Here is a 21,294-nt window from a genome sequence, read left to right on the forward strand (position 1 = left end):
ACAGGTCATTAAGTCCTTTTTTTTTTTTTTTTTTAAACAGCCTTTTATTTACAGGTTATATGTATAGGTAACTTTATAGCATGGTCATTAAGTCCTAAGTCGGAAGACATGATCTCTGAATTTTAGATTCCTCCTCCATTAAAAGCTGAGGAAAGGCAGAAGGAATGGCCTGGCCCATGGACTGCTGGGGCTCAGGGTGTCGGATACTCAGGCGGGTTAGTTAATAATCTCTTAGCACCCCAACAACTCTGTAAAACTCAAGTTGCTGCTGATAAAAGAAGTTTCCCATATCAATGAAATCATCCACCTTTTCTTCCTCCTTCCCTCAGGGCCAATATCTGCCTCTCTGACTAGGGTGTCATGGTGTGATAAGGATTAAGTGAGGTAATGTGTTTCATGTCATGAATTTTTCAGAAAACTGGTAATAATGTAATCATTATCAGATCTATTCATATTATAAATGTGCTCCAAAAGATAGAACCTTGAGTAGTTATTCCTCATTGGTGAGCCGACTATTTTCTTTGTTAAATGTGGCTATTAAGGGAGACACCCTAGTAGCGTGAAAAGATTTCTGGAGTTAGGGGATCTTGGATTCAATCCCACATCTGGTCTTGAATGACCTTGGTCAAGTGTTTCCTGGGGCTCCTTTTCCACATCTGTAAGATGACTGGGTTGAGCCAGACAACTAGCCTTTCTAACTCTAGAACTGACCCATGAACAGCTGATGGGGGAAATTATTGCTTTTTTTTTTTTTTTTTTTTTTTTAAATGCTTTGGAAAGAATTCTCAGCTTGGCTAAGAAAGACTAATGACTCTCCCTAACAGTTTAATCTACTCTTAGCTAGCAAACATTCTTTACCATCTTGGAGCTATGGAAGAGATTTTGGAGAAGAAATGTGATGAAGGAACCACCTGTATCTAAACAAGAGACATCCTTTAAAAAGCCTGCTCCCGTTTTACTCAGAGCAATGGTGATTATTTATTATAAATTGGTGGAAGCGTAATATATATAATCTGTTTTGGTTGGATAATTCTAGAAGACTGAACAAGAAAAGGAACATCCTATATTTAGAGGTTCGGGAATGGTAATGAGTCTGGTTTCTTCTAAAACCATCCTAGAAGAAAAGTTTTGGGAATGGCAATGACCGTGGTTTCAAAATATTTAAGAATGTTTTCCTCTGCCATGATATCATTGAAGCTAAAGATTTTTGGTGAAGGATACCCTTGATAAATAAATACTGGTGAGACCATCCTTGTAGATGATTCACATCCTCATTCCTTCTTTTATTATTTCCCTGAAATGAAAGTCTAGTAATAGTGTAATGTTCAGTTGCCATAGTCCCCTCTAGGCCAACAATAATTGCTCGTTTTTAAAATGGAGAACTCGAAGAAAAATCAACAATAAAGAATTTTTATTATTATTATTTTTTTACTTCACTTTTACTGGAGGTCAAAAAAACAGTGACAATATTCCCTCAGGTAAATGAGATCGCGTGCCTTACATCCAGACTTAATTTTCATATGCAAATGCCGATCAGCAGACAGATAAAATTGGTTATTTCACAGACTCTCCACACAGAGGGCATAGTAGATATTAAAATACCACGCTTGCAATGAAGTCATGGAGAATTCATTATAAAATCATTCATGGAGAACTCGCAACTGGGGTCTTGCAAAAAAGCACTAATGATATATGGATGTACCGTGGAGGGAGGCTAATACCAACAGCTTTGACTATGTGAGAATATGTTTAAACTTGGAACTACCTTCAGTTATGTTTTTTAATGATTGGGAAGAAGCAGTTAGAGTGATCGAATACAAAAATATAAGCATGCAGCCCTTTTATTTAGTTTTGCAAAGTACTCTGCTGATAGTTCTGTATAATACATTATTGTGTTATACAAATACATTTATTTACAAAAAAAAACCACTCCAGCTGTGCAAATGAATTTTTTTTTAAATTTATGGTTACCATTTTGCCCATTCCCTCTATATTTTCAAAGCATGCATAAAAATTAACTTTGGTGTGGGAAAACTACTCTATGTGTTCAGCCACATACAGTATTTTTTTTTAATAGATCTCTCTCTCTATATGTATATATATGTACAAAAGTTTGTCAGTTTACAGAAAGTACAGAAGTGTACATTTTAAAATCCACAACGCAGTACAGTGGGGGTTACCAGGTCTCAGTTAAAATGAACTCAAAGAAGGGGTTAGATTTTGCAAAGAAAATAATCAGCAAACACCAAATGCTAAAACAAAGAAATCATTTTTTTCTTGGATTGGCAAATTATTATACATAACCCTAATGGCAGTGCAATAGGTGCGTTTGATTGCCCCCTACACACAAAGCCTGGTATCTGTGTGGAAGCTTAAGAGTCCAACATACTTCTTTCAAATGTACATTACTATAGTATCAAAATGTTTTGGCAAAAAAGATTTTGAAAGGAACCATGAAATTCTGACAAAAATAGAAATCTGTAACAAAGCTAAATAACAGTAAAATAAAAGGAAATATTTTAGTATCAGATTTACAGTTTGTATAGTCACACTTGGGTATTTCTCTGTTCACTTCTAATTTTCATGATGAAAAATATTTGTGTACAAAACCACACACTAAAATTCTGAAGCCATACATGTTTTCCAAGCTTGATACAGGGTTTTCGCTTTTGTTTTTGAAATGCATACACTGTCTCTCTCACACGCAGGAACACACACACACACACACACATACACACACACAAACTAACTCTCTCTCTCTCTCTCTCTCTCTCTCCTGTATGTCTACCATATTCTTTTCTCTTAACACATGCTCACTGTACTTAACAGGTGCTGAATACAGACAATAAATGCTATTATGTAATTACAACAGCAACAAAGTTTAAAAAAAAAAAAAAACAGCTTTACTTGAGTCAGTTCAGTATTTAGTACATATGTAGCATCGAGCCCCAAACGGTACGACAGAACACTAGCTTCTCCTGGGAAACGGCTGCCGCCCCTGCGGAGGCCGCGGCGAGCCCCGTGAGTTTGCACCAGTGAGCGCTCAGCCCGAGGAGGTCTCCTTGGCTGCGGGTGGGCTGGGCTTGCTCGGGTTCCCGTTCTGTGCCTTGTAGCTGGTGAAGCTAGGGGTATGGATTGTCCTGATGCTCTTGGCACCCTGATTCAGTGAAGTGGGAGAGGCAGGGGAAGGGGGAGAAGAGGAGGAAGAGGAAGGGGATGGCCGGCCATTTTGAGTCTGTGGTGAGAATGAGAGATGGTGACCTTTCCCTGGGTGAGTAGGGTTCTGAAATTTTAAGGAGCCGTTAGAAACAGAAGGGATTTGGGAAGAAGAATAAGCTGTGCGACCTGTGTGGGGGCTGAGAAGGTTAGAGGAAGGAATGGATGATTTAGTAGGGGGGTTAGGGGGGTTGGGAGCATCACCACTAGGAGCGGGCATAGAACTGCTTTTCCCAGAGCTGGGAGAAAAGGCCGGGATCTTAGAAGCAGGTAAGGAAGGGGAAGTAGCCTTCCAGTCCCCACCAGCTTTCTTAGCACTTCCATTAGCCTGCAAATAAAGATGGTGGGAGACAGTTGATCAGAAAGCTAGTAACACGATCAAATCAACAGGGCCTGGCAAACACCACCCTTCTCAGAACAAAACCAACAGTTCAAGACCTGAGCTAAGGTTTGCAGTGTGGTACTGGACCTGCTGGGAACCCCAAAGTGCACAGAGAAGAATGGCTCAGAGAGGAGAAGGAGGAGAGGAGGAGGAGGAGGGCAGGAGGAGGAGCAGGAGCAGAGGGAGAGAAGTCCCACCCGCCCCCCCGCCTCCGACTACATTGGCCATGCTCCCGGAGTAGGACGTGAGGATGGAGGGGTCGGGATGGAAGGTTAATGCACGTCTAAGGCAATGAATTAAACACAAGTTAGTACTGACGACTCAAAAAGGTGGCTGGGCAGCAGGTGGATGGGTCTCCCCAGCTGCTCTGATGAACCCTTACATTCACCAAACAAAAAGCCAGCCGGTCTGGCACCTCAGGGTTAACAGCTGGAAGTCGGAGTTACAAAGTAAAAGATGGCGGTTGTTTTGATTACAAGCATGCACAAGCGTGGTGGAAGCTTCACAAGGAACGAGTCGCCATGCCCCCAGATCCAGGACGTCTACTCAGACCGGATTTTACAGAGAGAACACATTATTTGGTATGAATTAAGTCAGTGACTCGCATCTGAACAGCGTGAGTGTCCGTCCCAAGTCAGGGGTTAGGGTAAAACTACCTGTCGGTACTGGCGGGGGTCCTGCAGCTTGGGCTGTTTGCTCGGCTTCTCCGCACCTGCCGGTCTGGTCTTGGAGCTCAGGGGCACCGGCATCCGGCTGGTCTGTGGGGCGCTGCTGGAGCCCTGCGGGAAGAAGCAGCAAGAGGGAGGAGGTGAGGGGCCGGGAGCCTGTCGCCCCTCGGCCGGAAAGCTGGAGGCAGAAGCCAGAGACCTACATGCAGGAGGGGCAGACGAGACAGACATCGGGGGCACACCACGGGGTTAATCTCGAGAATCAAACGAGAGGAAACTGCGCAACTACTGATCAAATCGAATTTAATGTGGTTATGAGAGCATTCGAGTCACACACCAAATCACGGTCCCAGATCCTTGCACTGCCCGTCACCAGTCAGCAGCGGAGGAGAAAGAGGCGGAGTCAGTTAGCTGTTAGACACCTAACTGGGGGGTTTGGGAGGAGGCAGGAAAAGGGATTCGTGGGCAACAGACAAAAACAAGCCACCCGAGAAGAAGCGAGTAAATCACAAGAGCCCTCTCGCCAGTGGTGATTACGGCAGAGTGAGAAAGCGGTCACATCTTTCCACTTCTCATTGTGCACCAAGATACCTTACGTGAGGCCGCGGGGACCGGCGGAGGGGGCTCTAGGGGGGCAGGGGCTTCTTCCACCACTCCCGCGTTTCTGGGCGAGGATTCTTGCGCTACATGGGACAGATACGTCACAGAGTCCCGATGGGCGTCGGCCAGCACTCGGGGGCTCATTTCGCTGATGGTGTTTTCCAGCTGTTTGATTGTCTGCTCCAGGCTGTCCAGGGTTTTGTAGGTATTCTTTCGGATCTCATCAGTCCTAGAAGCTGGCTTTGAAATCTCCAGGCTGAGTGGCTCTTGTTTTCGACTTGTGGTTTTAGGAGTTTCTTCAGCTAAAGACCTTGATATTTCAAACCTCTTGGCTTCTTTGTGTTGTTTTAAAGTCCCATCCTCTTCTTCTTCCTCATAAACCACCACCTGCAAGGTCTTCTTCCCTGTCTTGGTTCCTGTCCGGATGGCCTGAGTGAGAGCAGCCAGCTGTTTTTTAGGAAATTTGAATTTAAACTTTTTCTTAGGACTTTCAAATTGGTCCTCCGTAAGGTCAGCCTTTTCATCAGAATTTGGAGAATACGCCTGGTCATCTTGGTTCAGCTCTGTCTTGCTCAATTCCAGTCCTCTTGGTATTCGGGTTTCTGCCAAATGTGACGGGGCCCTAATTAGATCCTTGGGCTGCTCTCCGGGTCTTAGAGCAATCAACTGATTTGAATGGAGGCTATTGGCAAACACTTGGGAAGCATTCCTGAGTTCTTCATTTTCTTCTTCTTCCTCCTCAATCTTTTCTTCTGTCATCATCCGTTCCAATTCCTCATCACATTCCTCAAATATAGTCGAGAGCCTTTTATATGCAGATCGAATATCCATGGGCTCGTCAAAAATGATGATGACGGGTTTCTTATCTAAACAAACCACGGGCTCTTCATTTTCTATACCTTCTTGTTGGGAGATCCCTTCTTTTCTGGCATCAATATTAACGGTTTGTATATCTCCTCCCTTTCTGCTTACGATGTCATGAACTTCTCCGCTCGACAGCACCTGCACAGCTGTTTTAGTAATCATAAAAGCTATGTTATCAGTGGATGGATTATCTTCTGTTGGAGAACTTGCCATTGCTTCTCCATCCTCCCCGAAGCTCTCGTTGGTATTTTTAGCTCCCTTCGATCTTAGGACAACCTGGCCGTAGTCAAATACGTGTGCTTCTTGATCAGGAGTTCTGGCAAGATTATTACTGCGCACTTGGACTGTATCGGTATTTGTTGCTAGGTTAGATTTATCCAGATTTTCAAACTCTTGTTGACTGATGTCTTTTAATTTTCCATAACTCACCTTCTGATTCGCAGTTTTAACCACAGTATATTGCAGCCCTAAAACTTGAGGCCCTTTGTTTGCTTCGCTTTCTGATAAGCCAATTCCAGAGAGACCCGGGCAGAGAGACACATTTTTCTGAGAATAGTCTCTACTGTCTCTCGGCACACTCCTACTGGGGATGGCATTTTCCTTCATTAAGTCTCCATTTTTACTTTCTGAGGGCCCTGATTCATCAGATACATTATTTTCAGCTTTTCTTTCCCTCCTGTCCTCAGGAGGGTCACTAGTTTTTAGAATCCCTGTAGAAATATCGCACACCTGAGAAGGAGTGGGGAACACACATATTAATCAGAAATGGATTTGTCAAAGGAAAACAATTATTCTGCACACGTCAAGTGAAGCATAAATCAAGTAAACTCACCATACGGAATTCCATTTGGGGGCCATTTTCATGTGCAACATCAGATTTCCGTATGTCTTCTTGGAAAAATTCCAAATTCTGGTAGAACAGTGTAGGACAGGTTATTCTATAAAACTACATCTCCCCACCCAGCTTGCCCTCCAAAACACAGACTAAGTTAGAATATTCCTTTAACAATATATCCAAACCATGCTGGCCAAGCACACTGAACACACCAATCCAGAAGCCTAGAGTTACATCATTACCTGCATTTGTTTTGTTCTCCACCTTCCAAAATGCCCCGTTTTGCACAAGAAGAAAGTCTCAATGAGCAAAATATTTCACATATTTCAAACTGTGCAAGAGGAACCAGAGAAAGATGAGGCTACCACACTCAAAGGACCAAACAAACTGCTAGCCAGGTCTGGCTGTTGCCTTGGCAGAATCTAGGAACCAAGAGGCAGCATAGCGTGGTAGGAAAGGGCACCGAACTGGAAGTCAGGAGCTTAAGGTTTTGGTCCTGAGCGGCCTGCTAACTCCTCCTGGGACAAATTCTCTAGGCTCTTTTTTTGAGTTAACAAAGACTCTGATGAAATCAGACTTGTCCCACTTCTTTTCATGGAGGGATTCCCTGTGATAGAATTCATGCATTGAATGGGGAAGAAGTTTTGAGGTTAAGAAAATAAACTCAACTCTTCAGCAATTAAGCAATGCAATTTGGAACTCATAGTTATTGTTATTTAAGAGGTAATTTCTGCACGACTAACAGATGAGGTGTATGGGTTCAAAATAAAAAGAGAAACCTAATAGTACCACAAGGTAAAGTGGAAAATAAAGACAGATGCAGGACTATAAAATCTATGTGACATATCATGCCCTAGATTTAATGGTGTATTTCTTTTATATCCCAGAATGTAGAGTGGAGAAATCTTTCTCTGGAGCTAGATAGATACCATAGCTTAAAGCTAACATTGAAAGGATAGCCCCATTCTATTAAGCACGGCTTATTTGCATTACGTTGTTATGCAGGCAGAAGCCCTGGTTTTTAACCTATTGCAGCAGAAGCCCAGAGACGATCCTACGTAGCTGGTGTTATTGACAGTCTTGCTGAAGGTAACCATAAAGAAAAGACATGGTAATGGGATGGAGGGGAAAAAAAGCACAATCATTGATTTGTAGTCAGAGTATTTTACATGAACACACGTGTCATTGCAGATTGAAAGGCAACAGTAAAATCCCGAGTGACCTAGATTAATGAAGGGAGGGATGATTCCAGGACAGGGAAATGACACATAGAAGCTGCAGCTCAGGTACAGGGTTAATCACATGGAAACATTATAGAAAATGGGTGGATGATGTGTTGGCTTTGGGTGCAAGTGACCAAAAAATTCAATCACTTTGAAGGCTTCAATACTGCAATATAATTCGTTTCCTCTGAAATCCCACATAGCCTACTAATTTAAAAATCAGACTGACAGGACCCGTGACATAAAAAAAAAAAAATCATATCATAGATTTATACTAACACTTTGGCCTTAAGAACAGAGAGACTTTTAAATTTACATGCATTCCAATGGAATTTAAGATCCCTAGGTTCAGGACCTGGAACATAGTAGGTACTTAATAAATGCTTATTAATTAATTGATACAGACAGCAGTTTCCATTACGTGGTAGATAGCCAGAGAGTTCTCACATGACTATCATTTCAAAACAAACAAACAAACAAAAAAACAAAACAACTGGATGCAACCAAATGTACTTAACATTAAAACGAGATTGACTCTAACTTTTAGTGATATAAAAGTAAATTCCAGGTCTTATCGTTCCTCAGGATTTCGATAAGAACATCAAGTATCGCTATTCTATGGATATGAAAAGTCCCTATTAAGAAAGACATGTAGGTTGGAGTGTTAGAAAACACAGTCTCTCCTCTGGGCTCACATGTTCTTGTATGTATGTGCCTGTGTACTGTTCAGAACTCAACAGAATGGATGTAGCCCATTTTATTGCCAGTTGCCATTATAAAAGTATCTGAACCAGTTTATATGGCGTTAGTGTCTTTGTTCATTCTTCCTGTATATGTGGACTGTTCTACTCTGAATAGGATATCTTTAATATATTTTATTGCAAGTTCCTTTACCAAAAAATGGATCAGAACCAGTGTCTTTGCTCCTTTTGTTTATACATGTGTATTGTTTTGGTCTGAATAGGATATCTTTAGTCTATTTTATTGCAAGTTTCTTTACAAAACAATGGATCGATCAGTTTACATGGAGCTAATGTCTTTGTTCTCTCTAGCCATGTGTACTGTTTTATTCTAAATAAGATGTCTTTAATACATTTTATTGCAAGTTCCTTTACCAAAAAATGGATCAGAACCAGTTTATATGGAGTTAGTGTCTTTGCTCCTTCTGTCTATATTACTGTTCTGGTCCGAATAGGATGTCTTTAGTTCATTTTATTGCAAGTTTCTTTACAGAATAATGGATCAGAACCAGGTCACATGGGGATCGGGTCTTTGTTCATCCTGCCTACAAGTCTAACTTCGGAACAAAGACTCATTTTGAGTTGGGATTCTTTCCTTTTGGTGCACAAAGTATCAAACATGCTGTATGTTAACAGGGCTTTGCTCCCCGTGGTAACCTCAGCCAGCTTTCTTTAAGATAAAGCTAAATCATTTCTTGAGCTGAGGAACACAAAGAAGGCAGAAGACACAAAATGACAAACGGGGGAGACCCGGGTTAGTGTCAGAGCAAGGAAAAAGGAGGACATGTTAAGGCCACGTGGCAGAGGCTGGCCATTTTACCTTCCTTTCCTTGGGTTGTGTAACGGCACCAGGCCTAGTGTCTTTAACTTGACTGTCAGTTCGGGCCTGTTCAACAGGACTGTTTGAATTTACATCCATAAAGGAGCACTTCTGGAATGCCTAAAATATTAAAACACTGCAAGTTAACATGCATCCACTCATGACCGATCGGAAAAGCCGGAGGAAATAAATACAGTCCAGAAGGCTTGAGGGCTCTAAGTCCTGGAGCGGGCACACAGGCCTCAGAGCCAGCTGAAAGTCCCATGTGAAATCTAAGGTTAAAAACTAGCTCTGAATTAACTGAATGTGCTCATTAACGTTTGGGAAATAAAAACACATTGGAGAAATGACCAGGTATGGATTTCCTTGATGGGTTATGCAAATGAACAAATACATTTTACATACAACCTATAAAGGTACAAATAAAATATACCAATTGGAAAGAAGGAAAAAAATCTCTCTTCTTCACATCAGGAGAGCCTGCTGCAGGAAAAGTGAGTAGGACATGTGCACTGAATTGATTTTCATGTAGAGTTTTCTCACAGAACCACAGAACAGAAAAACTGGACCTTAGAGAGAATCATCTGAGAAACCTCTGATTTTACAGATGGTGAAACTAAGACCTGGAGTTGAGAGAATTAAAGGCCTCCGAACCAGTCACCCATATTTCACTTCTCTCTGTGGAAATTAGGATCTCCCCAAATATTAAATTTCATGAGTCTTGAGATGAAAGACTATTCTTTCCCAACCAAAATTCTGTTTGTTAACATATATTGAATGCAATAACAAATATTGAAAAAAGGAACCAAATTTCCTTTTGGATTGGACAATGCTGTCAGTTACTGGATGTGGATGATAGTCCAGCATCTGGAGCCCAGTTTCATCTCTGGGATATAATTTGTCAGAGAAGCTATTTTGGCTCGTCTGAAAATAGGATGCCCAGTCCTAAAACACAACAATGGGGGCAAATCTATAGTTCTAGCTCTTACATCCTACATGAATACTTAGTCTGAAAACTGAAAACAACAACAACAATAGCAAAAAAGCCCTTACCATCAAACGGTTGGCTGGGGGAAGACAACATATACATATACATATATCTGTATGTATGTATACAGAAAATTAAGGACAAAATATATACAAAGAAAGAGTAAATTTCTGGGTACAAGGTAATTAACAATTTTGGAAACCAGATGAGACGTGCAATAGGAGGTGATGTTGGGCTTAGCACTGCAGGAAGCCAGATAGGGGTTCTATAAAAAAGGAAGTGTATTCCAGGCATAAGTAACAGCCTATTCAAGAAAAAGGAAGTGGAAGGGGATATGTTGCAGATGGAGAACAATTTCATTTTGTGGAATGTAATATATGTGAAGGAAAAGGATACAACATAAAACTGGAAAAGTAAATTGAGTCAGGCAGTGAAGGGCTTTAAAAGCCAAACAGAGGAATTTGTATTTTAAGAGGCAAGAGGGAGTCACAGAGATTCTTGAGTTGAGGAGAGGCACGGACCTTGTTAGTTTTATAAATCATGAGCTTCATAAATCTGAGGACTTAGAATTAAGCTCACTAGCTCTTTTAAAAACCTGGAGGAATCAGATGGGCAGACAGACTTGTATTCTGGCTTCCTACCTTTAGGTGAGGGTCTTACCTGGTTTAGGTATCAGCACCTTATCTGGATCATATAAGGAATTTGGTAGATCTCCTGCTTGGGGGCGAGGCTCTCAAGGAGCCCCCCAAGAAACAAAGCAGATGATAATGACCCAAATGGCCTTGCTTTTAGCTAAGTCTGAACAGCCAGTTTTAACCGACTCTTGTTACTATAGCAACCAGGTTATGGTCATTGCAGTAAAAAGGAATAGGTGGTTTAAGTCTCACATAGCCTAGTTAAAAAGGCACATGTTCAAAGGAGAATCTTCAAAACCATTCGTGGGATGGAGATATGGCAAAGTTTCCTTAGAACACAGAGCTAGCTTTTGGGCAATATTTTTGGGCAAAACTATCCTAATGAAACACAAAGACAATCAATAAACTGATGAATGCCTGATGGGGGAACTAAGTCAATAGTAAATAAACCCTAGGGATTTGTTGGGGTTAGATGACTTAATAAGGGTCAGGTCATGTAGCCAGTGGAAGGGATGAGCTCTAAACCCAACTCCATCTCACTCTATGCTCTCACTGCCTCTGTATCCCATGTCATTAGTCATAAGGAATGTTCTGTGTAGTATCTTCTCTCCATGACTGTCAATGAATGAGCCTAAACACCATGTAAGTTCACATCACTCATGTGAACATGAAACTGGTATAGGATTTGGTATCCCATCTCTGTAGCTCATGATTTAGTTTCTTTTGATTCTCTATAAAAACTGAAAACCAATCAGGAAAGTAAAATTTTCCAAGTGAAATATAGTCAGGTTAAGGCAGTGTATCCCAAACCGGGTTGGGCATGGCACTCAACCCAATCCTTCAACTTTCCAGAAAATTTGAAAGGGGAAAAATTCCCTTCGAGAAGGTGTTCAGGATTAATAGGTGACCAAGTCTATCCTTAACAGACCACATGCTTACGGATCAGCAATTCCAACTACTGTGCTCAAAGAATTGAAACCCTATGAGAATGAGAACCAATTTTGGATACACTAAGTAAACAGACTGTACCTTTTGTTGATACCATCATATTTGAATAAGGAGATGTAAGCACATAAGATGGATGGTATTATATGAGAGAGAGAGAGAGAGAGAGAGAGAGAGAGAGAGAATGAGAATATGAATGAATTACCTCTGTATCTGGTACATGAAATATACATTACTTGTCCATGTCTCAAGAAACTCTGATAGTCAAGTTCTATGATCCTTAGGATGCAGAATTCCAAGGCCAGGAGACACAGATGAAACTCTTCTGCATACTGACCAGTGCCTTCAAAAGCCCCTTTTGTCTAAATAAATTCATTTACTTGAAACTTAGATTCTGAAAAGAGCCAGGGGGAATTTCCCCACCAGGCCATTTCAACATCATCCTGACCCCATACCTGTAATTCAGCCATTATTCTATCTCCTTCTTCTTCTTCCTCATCCTTTGAGGAAGAAATTGCCACTGGTGGTGGTGGTTGTGACCGGGCTGAACCTTGCTCTTCTTGTGGGCCTTTTGCGGCTTTGGCTGGTAGCGTTGGTCCAGCATCTTCGCTGCTTTCCTACAAGGGAATGACAGCACCCCCAGTGATTGAAAAGGATGCCCAACTGCTGACAAATCAGAAAACAAATGTATATGAGCTGAAACAATCCCTCTGTACTCTGTAAGATATGTCTGTTTTTTGGCCCCAAATCCAGTGGGTACAGTTAGTCAGTCAACTTGAAATTAAACCGAGATTTTTTTTTCATGCACCACCACTCTGATTAATAAAAGGAATCATAATTACAGTTTAAAGTTTTCAGTGTTCAGTACATTGGTCCTTTGGGGACATTCTTTTATATTTAATATGAAGGATGAGCAGGGTGAATTTGAATAACATAAGAGGTGAAAGACCATCTGCCTTGACTGACCTTGGTCATCTGGGAAAGGTGCTTTTTTCATTTTCATATGATGCCCTGACCTGGAAGTAGTTGGTGATTTGCATTTTACATTTGTTATACTCAAAAGTCAAATAAGGGTAAACCTTATGATTATAGCACTAGTCAGACAATGGAGAATGTACTTCTCAAGCTGTAGTGCTTCTCAGCAATCTAATTTAGTTCCCTCTCCATTTCTTTTCTCGTTTTAAAAATGGTCTAGGTCAGGAGCTCTTAACCTTTTTCAGTGTGTCATGCTTTCTCTCCTACTCCCTACCCCTCCCATCCCTTTGTCAGTATGATGAAACCTGTGGACTCCTTTCCAGAATAATGCCTTTAAATGCATAAAATAGGTAGAATTATAAAAGAAACCAACTCTGTTGAAACAAATGTTACATTTTTGGACATGGCCATGTGAGAATTTGTTATGCAGCATTGTCCATATTTATGATGGAGTTTTAAAAGAAAAATTTTTAAAGAAAATTTTTCCATGATAGATGTATGGGATAAAAGAAGTGGCAGGGAGAAGAATAAATGCTTGTGTTTTTTAAAAAAGGAAAAAATAAAGATCTAATTTTTTTTCCCCATTCAAGTTCATGAACTTTGAATTTATTCAAATCTATTCAAAGACCCTAGATTCTGTAGACCATAAAGTTATGTGTCTTAAGCTCAAACAAAGTCTTATCTGAAGATTTCTTTGCTATTGGAAGGCGAGAGCTTAAATTATCCAACCTTAATGGACGTGTTCTCTTTCCTGATGGTGTAGACCACATCTCCAGATCGTGTGGTGGTCAGCCCAGACCCTGGAAGGTAGCTTCTGCGTGGAGGAGGTGGTGGTGGAGGTGGAGACTTCCCTCCCATCTTCTCTGAATCCTGTTCTGAATTTGGAGATTCTTCTGGAAGAGTGCATTGTTGTACATGATGACTCTTAAGAGAATGTCTAAAAAAGGGCCATCCTTCCTACAACTTAACCTTAGGCATGACTTTAGGCTTCATAAAAACTTCATCATCTTGAAACCAATTTCTTGCTTTTTAGCAGAGCACTGAGTTCTGTGGATGAGCTCATACTAAAATCAGAATATTTTCTCTGGCTTTTGAAGCCTTCCTTCTCTTTCTAAAATGACCAACCTTTGGCTCCAGTAGAAGGTTTTTAAGGAAGCTAAATGAGATGTAAAGTATTTTTCATCTGAACCAACCAAAGCAATAGGGTTCAAAGGAAGGGAGTGAGAAGCAGAACAAGGAGAGCAGAAGTAGAGATTTGGAGATTAGGAGAAAAAAGATAGATGGAAGCCGTGAGGTATATAGTGCATAGGGCACCACAGCAGGTCTTAGAGAAGGTGCTTCAGACGCTGTCTGGTTGCAGAACTCTGGGCGAGAGCCTTAATTGTTGTGCCTCAGTTTTATCATCTGTAGATGAGGGTTGAGTGTGTCCTCTAAGGACCCTTCCAGTTTTTACAATCTAAGACCTAGGATTACTGCTTTAGGTTTGTAGCTAGAAGTAGGACACCACTGGATTGGGAAATTTGAGGGTCGTAGAACTTGTACTTGCAGCAGCCAGAGCATGGAGACCTCTCACTTTACACATTACATTCGGCAATCTCCAGCAACTAGAAAGTGCACATCAGCATTTCAGAAGCCAAATGTGCTTACAGTACGTTTGATAAATTATCAACCCCCACTTCCATTAGACATGGATGTTCTAATCCTATCTTTACCCCGAGCTGTCTTCAGGTCTTTTTGGAGATGTTTTACTTCCTGAAGCTAGGTATTCTCCTCTGAGAAACCAGGCATACCCACCCCCTCACGATTGCTCAGAGGGGTCACTGTGAAACAGGAGAACTGGGTGATTATTCCAAGCTAAATGCCATTGATTATTATGTTTCATAGCCAATTACTCATTTTCACATATGGAGTAATTATTAGGATTATGTTATGGTTTTCTCTTCTTACAATGAGAGGGACTTGAAGAGCTGATCACTAGAATCCTATAAAGGTCTCAGTCCTACATTTCTATGGCCCATTCCAGGCAAGGGTCTTCCCTTCTTTATCTCCATTTTGTACCATCTGTCTTGAGTCTAGGTACCCTTTGATGAATACATATTGGTAACATCATTTGTTTGAGTTCAGTGCACTGAGGCAGATGTCTCCCAACTCCCTGCCCTGAGCAGTACAGGAGATATTAAAATTTTTAGTACATATTTAAGCTCTAATAACATTAGCTCTATAAATGCTAAAATTTACAAAGAACAATATTTGAAAGGTTAAGTTATTTAAATATTGATATTTCTCATAAAAATTTAACATAAGCATTTTCTTCAGCTATACATACATCAAGTTGATGTTGTTTTCATTTCAGTCATGTACGACTCTTTGTGACCCCATTTGGGTGTTCTTGGCAAAGATACTGAGTTTTGACATTTCCTTCTCCAGCTCATTTCACAGATGAGAAAACTATGTCAAATAAGGTTAAGAGACTTGCTCAGGATCACACTGCTAGTGTCTGAGGCCAGATTTGAACTCAGAAACCTGTCCTCCTGCCTCCAGCACCAGGGTTCTATGCACTGGGTCATTCTACAGGAGCCAGCCAATCAATTTTAGAGGCTTGTAAAGAACTTTCAGCAGGTATGATCAGTGACTGAAAGACTTGCTTTATAATATTAGCTTTCAGCTCAGCCAGAGAATGAGATTTCAGTGCACACACAACAATTCTGATGTGACCCTCCCAAAAGTCAACTGCAGACAGATCAAGTGATGGAACAAAAGGACCTCCTCTACCGAGCCATTGGTCTGAGAAGGCATCATCCAGAACAGTTACATACCCAATGCAAAATTACAGGGTGCCCTATCTTGTTAAAATTTCAAAATTAAGAACCTGTCATTCACAATTCACAAATTCAGTAAGTATAAAATAAAGCCTAATAATGAACATTTTGAATGTTGTCTTCTGTGTCTAGCATTTATATTTCTGAAGCTATTAAAGTTTAAGACTGCACAAAAATACTGAAACACAAATTTTGCACTGATATTGTCAAGTCTCTAAAATATTCTGTTTCTCCTTATTTACTCCTGATAATCTTAAAAAAAATTTTTTTTGTTTTTTCCAAGTTCATGTAAAGACAATTTTTTAGTATTCATTAAAAATTTTTTTTTGAAATTCCAATTTTCTTTCTTCCTCCATTTCCTATTCCCTTCCTAAGACAGCATATTCAATCATGCACAACATTCATTAAATATTTTTTGAATTTCCAATTTTCTCTCTTCCTCCATTTCCCATTCCCTCCTTAATACAGTATTATTCAATCATGCAAAAACACATTCTAATATTCTTTAGGAGACCCAAGTGGTGTCATTTTTAAAAAGAAGCCCAATTTTATCCCGATCTGTTTAGCTAGTTTTGACCAACAGGTCATCTGCTGGAATGACATCAAATCACTAGGAAATCCAGCAACAGAGTCATTTCCCTTTTTTTTTTTTTTTTTTTAACGATACCACCAAGAAGCAGAGATTTTCCTGCCACTACTAGAGTTGATCAAGAGAAGCAAACCCCTTGAGAACCCATGGAAAAACATGCTCTCCACACCCTCCAATAGTATTCAATAAGTGCCTAAATTGACCAACACCAGAACAAGAAATGTTCACGATCTGCAGCAGGCCAAAGTCAAACTGTGGAACAAGCCCGAGCTCACCCAGAAGTTCCAGCTTGTCCACTGGGGTATCCCCCTTGGGCGAAGCAGCGGAAGACGGCGGCATCTCGAGGTTGGGGATAGACTTCATGATATTGGCCTGAGCTTCCTCCAGGAGCTTTTCAAATTCTTTTCCGTTATAGTGGTCCAGGTTTTGCCTTTTTTCTTCCCACTTTTTTTCTGCCTTCTGAAGGGAGACATAAATCGTTTAGTGCTCATCCATGATTTCTGCCATTGTGAACTGCAGCAAACCTTATTTGTGGGTGTGCAGAGGAAGGGGGGACAGCTAAGACTTTTTTCTGTGCTGGGCACCAGGCAGTCAAGGAGCGATGAGGAACTCTCTGGGTTTCTGTTCCCTGTGGAGGGTCCTTCAAAGTCAGGCGCCCTTTGAAAAGCACAGTCCAGGTGAGCTCTCTATCCTTCTGGAACTACACCTTCTGGAACTGAGCTGGTGAGTGGTATACATCCTTCATTCTCAGAGGACCATGACATGAGAGTCCATGGACTGAAGCGAGAGGTCAGGCTGTGCAAGATCACCAGCCTCAGTTTCTTCTCCAGAGCCATCTGGCTCCAGGGGCAGATCAGGCCCCGAAAGGCAATGGCCTGTGCAAGGGCTAGAGTTTATCCTAGGTGGATAGAACACTGGGCCTGGAGTCAAGGAGGGCTGAGTTCAAATACTATCTCTGAATTTATTAGCTGGGCAAATCACTTTAACCTCTGAATGCCAGTTTCCCCATCTGTAAAATAGGAATACTGACAGCACCTACCTCTCTGGGTGGTTGTGAGAACTAAATGAGATAATATTTGCAAAAATGCCTTATAAATCTTAAAGCCCTAAATAAATGTTATATATTATTAGTATTCTTGTGAATGATGCTTACTAGAGATCATTCATAATAATCACTATTACTGATAATTAAAGGATGGTGAAGTTCCAGTAGCTAGAAAGAGCATTTCAAATAGAGAATGGCATAAGAAAAGACTTGTCAGATATATTTGGGGACTGATATATTTGCTATTCAGTTCAGTCAGATGAACATAGATTTCATGATGAGGGATAGATTATAAGGTTGAAAAGGTAGTTAGAGCTGGATTGTAGAATCCAGAACCCAGAAGATCTGGGTAACCTGTGCAACCTTAAATCAATCACCTAACTTTCCCTGGGCCTCAATTTTCTCATTTGTAAAATGGGGAGTGAATATTCCAAACAATGCAGCTCAAATTCTATAATCTTTGAGTCTTGAGGAGCTTGAAAGTTATTTTAATCAACCATTAAGAATTTATTAAGTACCTAATAGGGTCTGGAAACTGTGCTAGATCCTGGGGATATAAAAACAAAAACGAAATAGAACCAGAAATTGATAAAAACAAAGAAGCACTTTTGGGACAAGCCTTCTTTGACAGGAGGCTATAGAATGATGGATTGAAGCTGGGAGATCCAAGAGCCAGAGAGTCTTCGGTTAGAAGGCTCGTGGCAGAGTGCCAAAGTCTAAACTAAGGTGGTGATGGGAATGGAAAGAAGGTCTGATTCGAAGAAAAAAAAGTATTATGTCTTTTTAAAATGTAGGGAGAGGGGCAGCTAGGTGGTACAGTGGATAAAATCCACTCTGAAGTCAGGAGGACCAGGAATACTCAGATACTACCTAGCTGTGTGACCCTGGGAAAGTCACTTAACCCTAACTGACTCAAAAAATAATAGTTATTGTTATTTTTTATTTATTATAAATGTTTTTAAAAAAACAGGAGGGGGGGTTGTGTCTCTACTTAAGAGATATGTACAAGAGGAAAAGCTAGAAGAAAAATCAACATAAAAGCTGAGAGATGAGAGGTTATTTTGAAGGAAAAGGCTAGAATTTGTGATTTAATCAGTACTGAGAACTCCAAGGTGAAAAAGTAGGTCAGCAACTTTTCTGTAATTTATAAACTTAGAGAGGTACGAAGGGTTAAGTGATTTTCTCGGGATCACACGGTCCATATGTGTCAAAGGTAAGATTTGAACTCAATTCAGCTTGGCTTCAGGCTAGTTCTGTATCCTCTAAGGCACAGATGCTTCGATCACAAAAGAATGATTTTTTTTTAAAACCCCACAAAACTGGTAGTTGACAGTGTTGTATGTGCTGTCAAATCAATCACCATCAAAGCCAAGTCTGACTAAATCACACCATATTCAATAAGCTCCAGTGACCTCCTATTGCCTGTAGAATCAAATAAAAAGAAATCCTGGTTTTGAAAGGCCTCACAATCTGATCTCATCCTAGCTTTCACCCTTTCACCCAGTACTTAATAAATAGCTACTGCTGTATTTAAGTCAAAGGACACAGGAAAAAGGGATCCTACCTCTATAGACACAGCTCGGTTCCGGCTGCTTGCACTGTGAATTTCTTCAATGAACAGACTTTGCATGGTGGAACCGTTGGTGGGAGGAGGTGGGGACTGGGGGGTTTGCACCGCCTGGCCAGTGGCGGTCGATTCCTGCGTGGACGCCGGGGGGCTGGCGGGGGGCCCTCCTGGCAGGCTCTGCGTGTGGTTGACCAGTGCGGAGGAGTGCTGTGACTGATGGATGACCACGGGGGAGCTCTGTGCATGGTGGACAGTCATGGTGGACAAGGGCACTACTTCTGACTTGACGGATGAAGCCTGAGACTCTCCATTCCCCCCAGGGATGCTCTGGGGTGGGGGGCCATGGCTGTAGGCCGACTCTTCCTGGTTTTTCAAGATCTCTGCCGCTGTGGCTTTTTCCATGGCCACATATTGTGCTACTTGGGCGGCATCGGCACCTTTGAGCAGTCCATCGGTGACGTGTCTAGGAGGAATTTTGCAGAGGAACATAGTATTAGTTGTTTGTAGAAAGTATATACAGGTTTTATCTACCTTATTTTAGCATCCCATGCGGGTATATTAATGCCCAAAGCCTGACAGTATATATATATTTTTTAAGAATAAGATATTCCACAGCTTAGAGAAATCAATTGACAATTATTTACTGAATGAATGAAAAAGCATTTACTAGGTGATTTATTATTTATTATGTGTCAATTATGGCCAAGACCTATATTAAGTGCTGGGAATACAATAGAAAATAAAGAAAAAAGAAAAACTCAAGACATTTTTGGTTCCATCCAGTAGGTGGAAGAGAAGCTCAAAGGGGAAGGTTCTAGTACCTGGGACTGTAGTGTGTGAGCTCAGGTAGAAGGAGGCAATTCAAAGTGGGTCTTTGAGGATCAGCAGAGATTTTAAGAAATGGAAGGAAGGAGAAAGGCAGGGCAGAGGCCCAGAGAGGAACAGCTAATAATCAGGCATATGGATCACGGAGTAGATGGAAGGAAGTAAGACTGAGAAGAGAATGTCATGGCTGTTTGTGGCTCTGCCCTCTGATGGCCTTGGGGTCTGTTTGTGCCACGGCGGCAAGGGTGACATTACTGCCACACTCTGTCACTTCCCCGATCCACTTCATTCAGTTTTATTCCTAACAAGTGACTGGGAGCCGGGAACAGGGGAGTCAGCAGCTGGTGTGGGGCGAGCTGGCTTTAATTATGCGGCTGTGTTCCCATTATCATTACTCAGTGCTTACTAAATATACCAAGTGCAGAGCTGCAAAACCTATTTTTCCACACACGGCGTATGTTCCAAAGGGATGAGACTTGAGACAACACATGCAGACTGTTCTCCACATACTCGGTTTGTAAGATGTTCGAAGCGTATCTCTGTATTACGATCTGCCTGATTGTCACCTGGGATGGGTTCTGGGGTCTTTGTTCTGTGAAGAGACCCCTCCCTCTCCCACTTCTTGGGCCCAGATGATTTCCAGGGCTCTCTTCTCCCTCTCCATTCTCTGCCTTGGTGATCTCATCAGCTCCCAAGGGCTCAAGTGCCATCATCTCCACACACGACTGAAATTCTATCTCCTGAAGCCCAAGTCTCTCTCAACACTGCCAGTCAAGTACTTCTGAATAACTTCCAGGATGTTCCATCAGCAGCTCGAACTCAACATGCCCAAGATGAATCTCATTATTTTCTCACTTCTCACTCATCTTCTCCCCCCTCCAAACTCTCCCGTTTCTGTTAAACACATGATCATCCCCTTCATCACCCAGGCTTGTCAGGATACAAGTCTTGCCACAACGCTGTATCTCTGGCATTTACTCCCTTCTCATCTGATTACCTGTTGGTTTCCCTGCTCAGTGGTCTCCCCATTCTGGTCTTAACCTTTGCATAGCCTGGAAGAGGCCAGGAACACCTTCCAATCACAAGCAAGTCCTGCAATAGTTAATTTGTCTTTGCAGGTATTAGTCCTACTCCCTGTTTGGACCTTCAGAGCATTTGGTTTCTATCTCTATTATAGACATACTATATTCTGTTTTGTACAATAATAATAATAACATATGCATATTTATCTATTATAAATAAAATAAATGTATATATACCATAAATACTATTATAATTATATATTATAACTATTACATATTATGTTATATATTACATATTATAAATAATCTGTAATGGTATATATTTATATATAATATACTTTTTCCAATTATATTTAAAAAACAATTTTACATTCATTTTTTAGAAGCTTGAGATCTAAATTCTCTTTTTCCTTCCAATTCCCCCTCATTAAGACATGTAATAAAAATTAGTAATAACAATAATATAGTTAGCATCTATATAGCAATCTAAAGTTTGCAAAAAGCTTTATATAATCTTCACAATGACCTTGTAAGGT

General features: G+C 41.0%; 1 protein-coding gene across 12 annotated transcripts in view; it reads right to left on the bottom strand.

The window, feature by feature from the left end:
• Positions 1–1,823: 1,823 nt before the first annotated feature.
• Positions 1,824–21,294, bottom strand: part of KIAA1217 (KIAA1217 ortholog) — a 563,370-nt gene continuing 543,899 nt past the window's right edge. For 8 of the 12 annotated variants that reach the window (XM_031937971.1, XM_031937975.1, XM_031937969.1 and 5 more), the window contains 9 exons: positions 18,909–19,374; positions 16,575–16,758; positions 13,621–13,784; positions 12,372–12,533; positions 9,349–9,468; positions 6,563–6,640; positions 4,858–6,459; positions 4,255–4,377; positions 1,824–3,544 (listed from right to left, as the gene is read on the bottom strand). In XM_031937971.1, the coding sequence (XP_031793831.1) occupies positions 3,044–3,544; positions 4,255–4,377; positions 4,858–6,459; positions 6,563–6,640; positions 9,349–9,468; positions 12,372–12,533; positions 13,621–13,784; positions 16,575–16,758; positions 18,909–19,374 (3,400 nt within the window). In that variant the 3' untranslated portion in view covers positions 1,824–3,043. Of the gene's footprint in view, positions 3,545–4,239; positions 4,378–4,857; positions 6,460–6,562; positions 6,641–9,348; positions 9,469–12,371; positions 12,534–13,620; positions 13,785–16,574; positions 16,759–18,908; positions 19,375–21,294 lie in introns of those variants that run through there. The other 4 variants (XM_031937977.1, XM_031937978.1, XM_031937980.1 and 1 more) reach the window with 3 other exon arrangements.

The sequence above is a fragment of the Sarcophilus harrisii genome, chromosome 5 (genome assembly GCF_902635505.1).
Source record: "Sarcophilus harrisii chromosome 5, mSarHar1.11, whole genome shotgun sequence".
Lineage (NCBI taxonomy): Eukaryota > Metazoa > Chordata > Mammalia > Dasyuromorphia > Dasyuridae > Sarcophilus > Sarcophilus harrisii.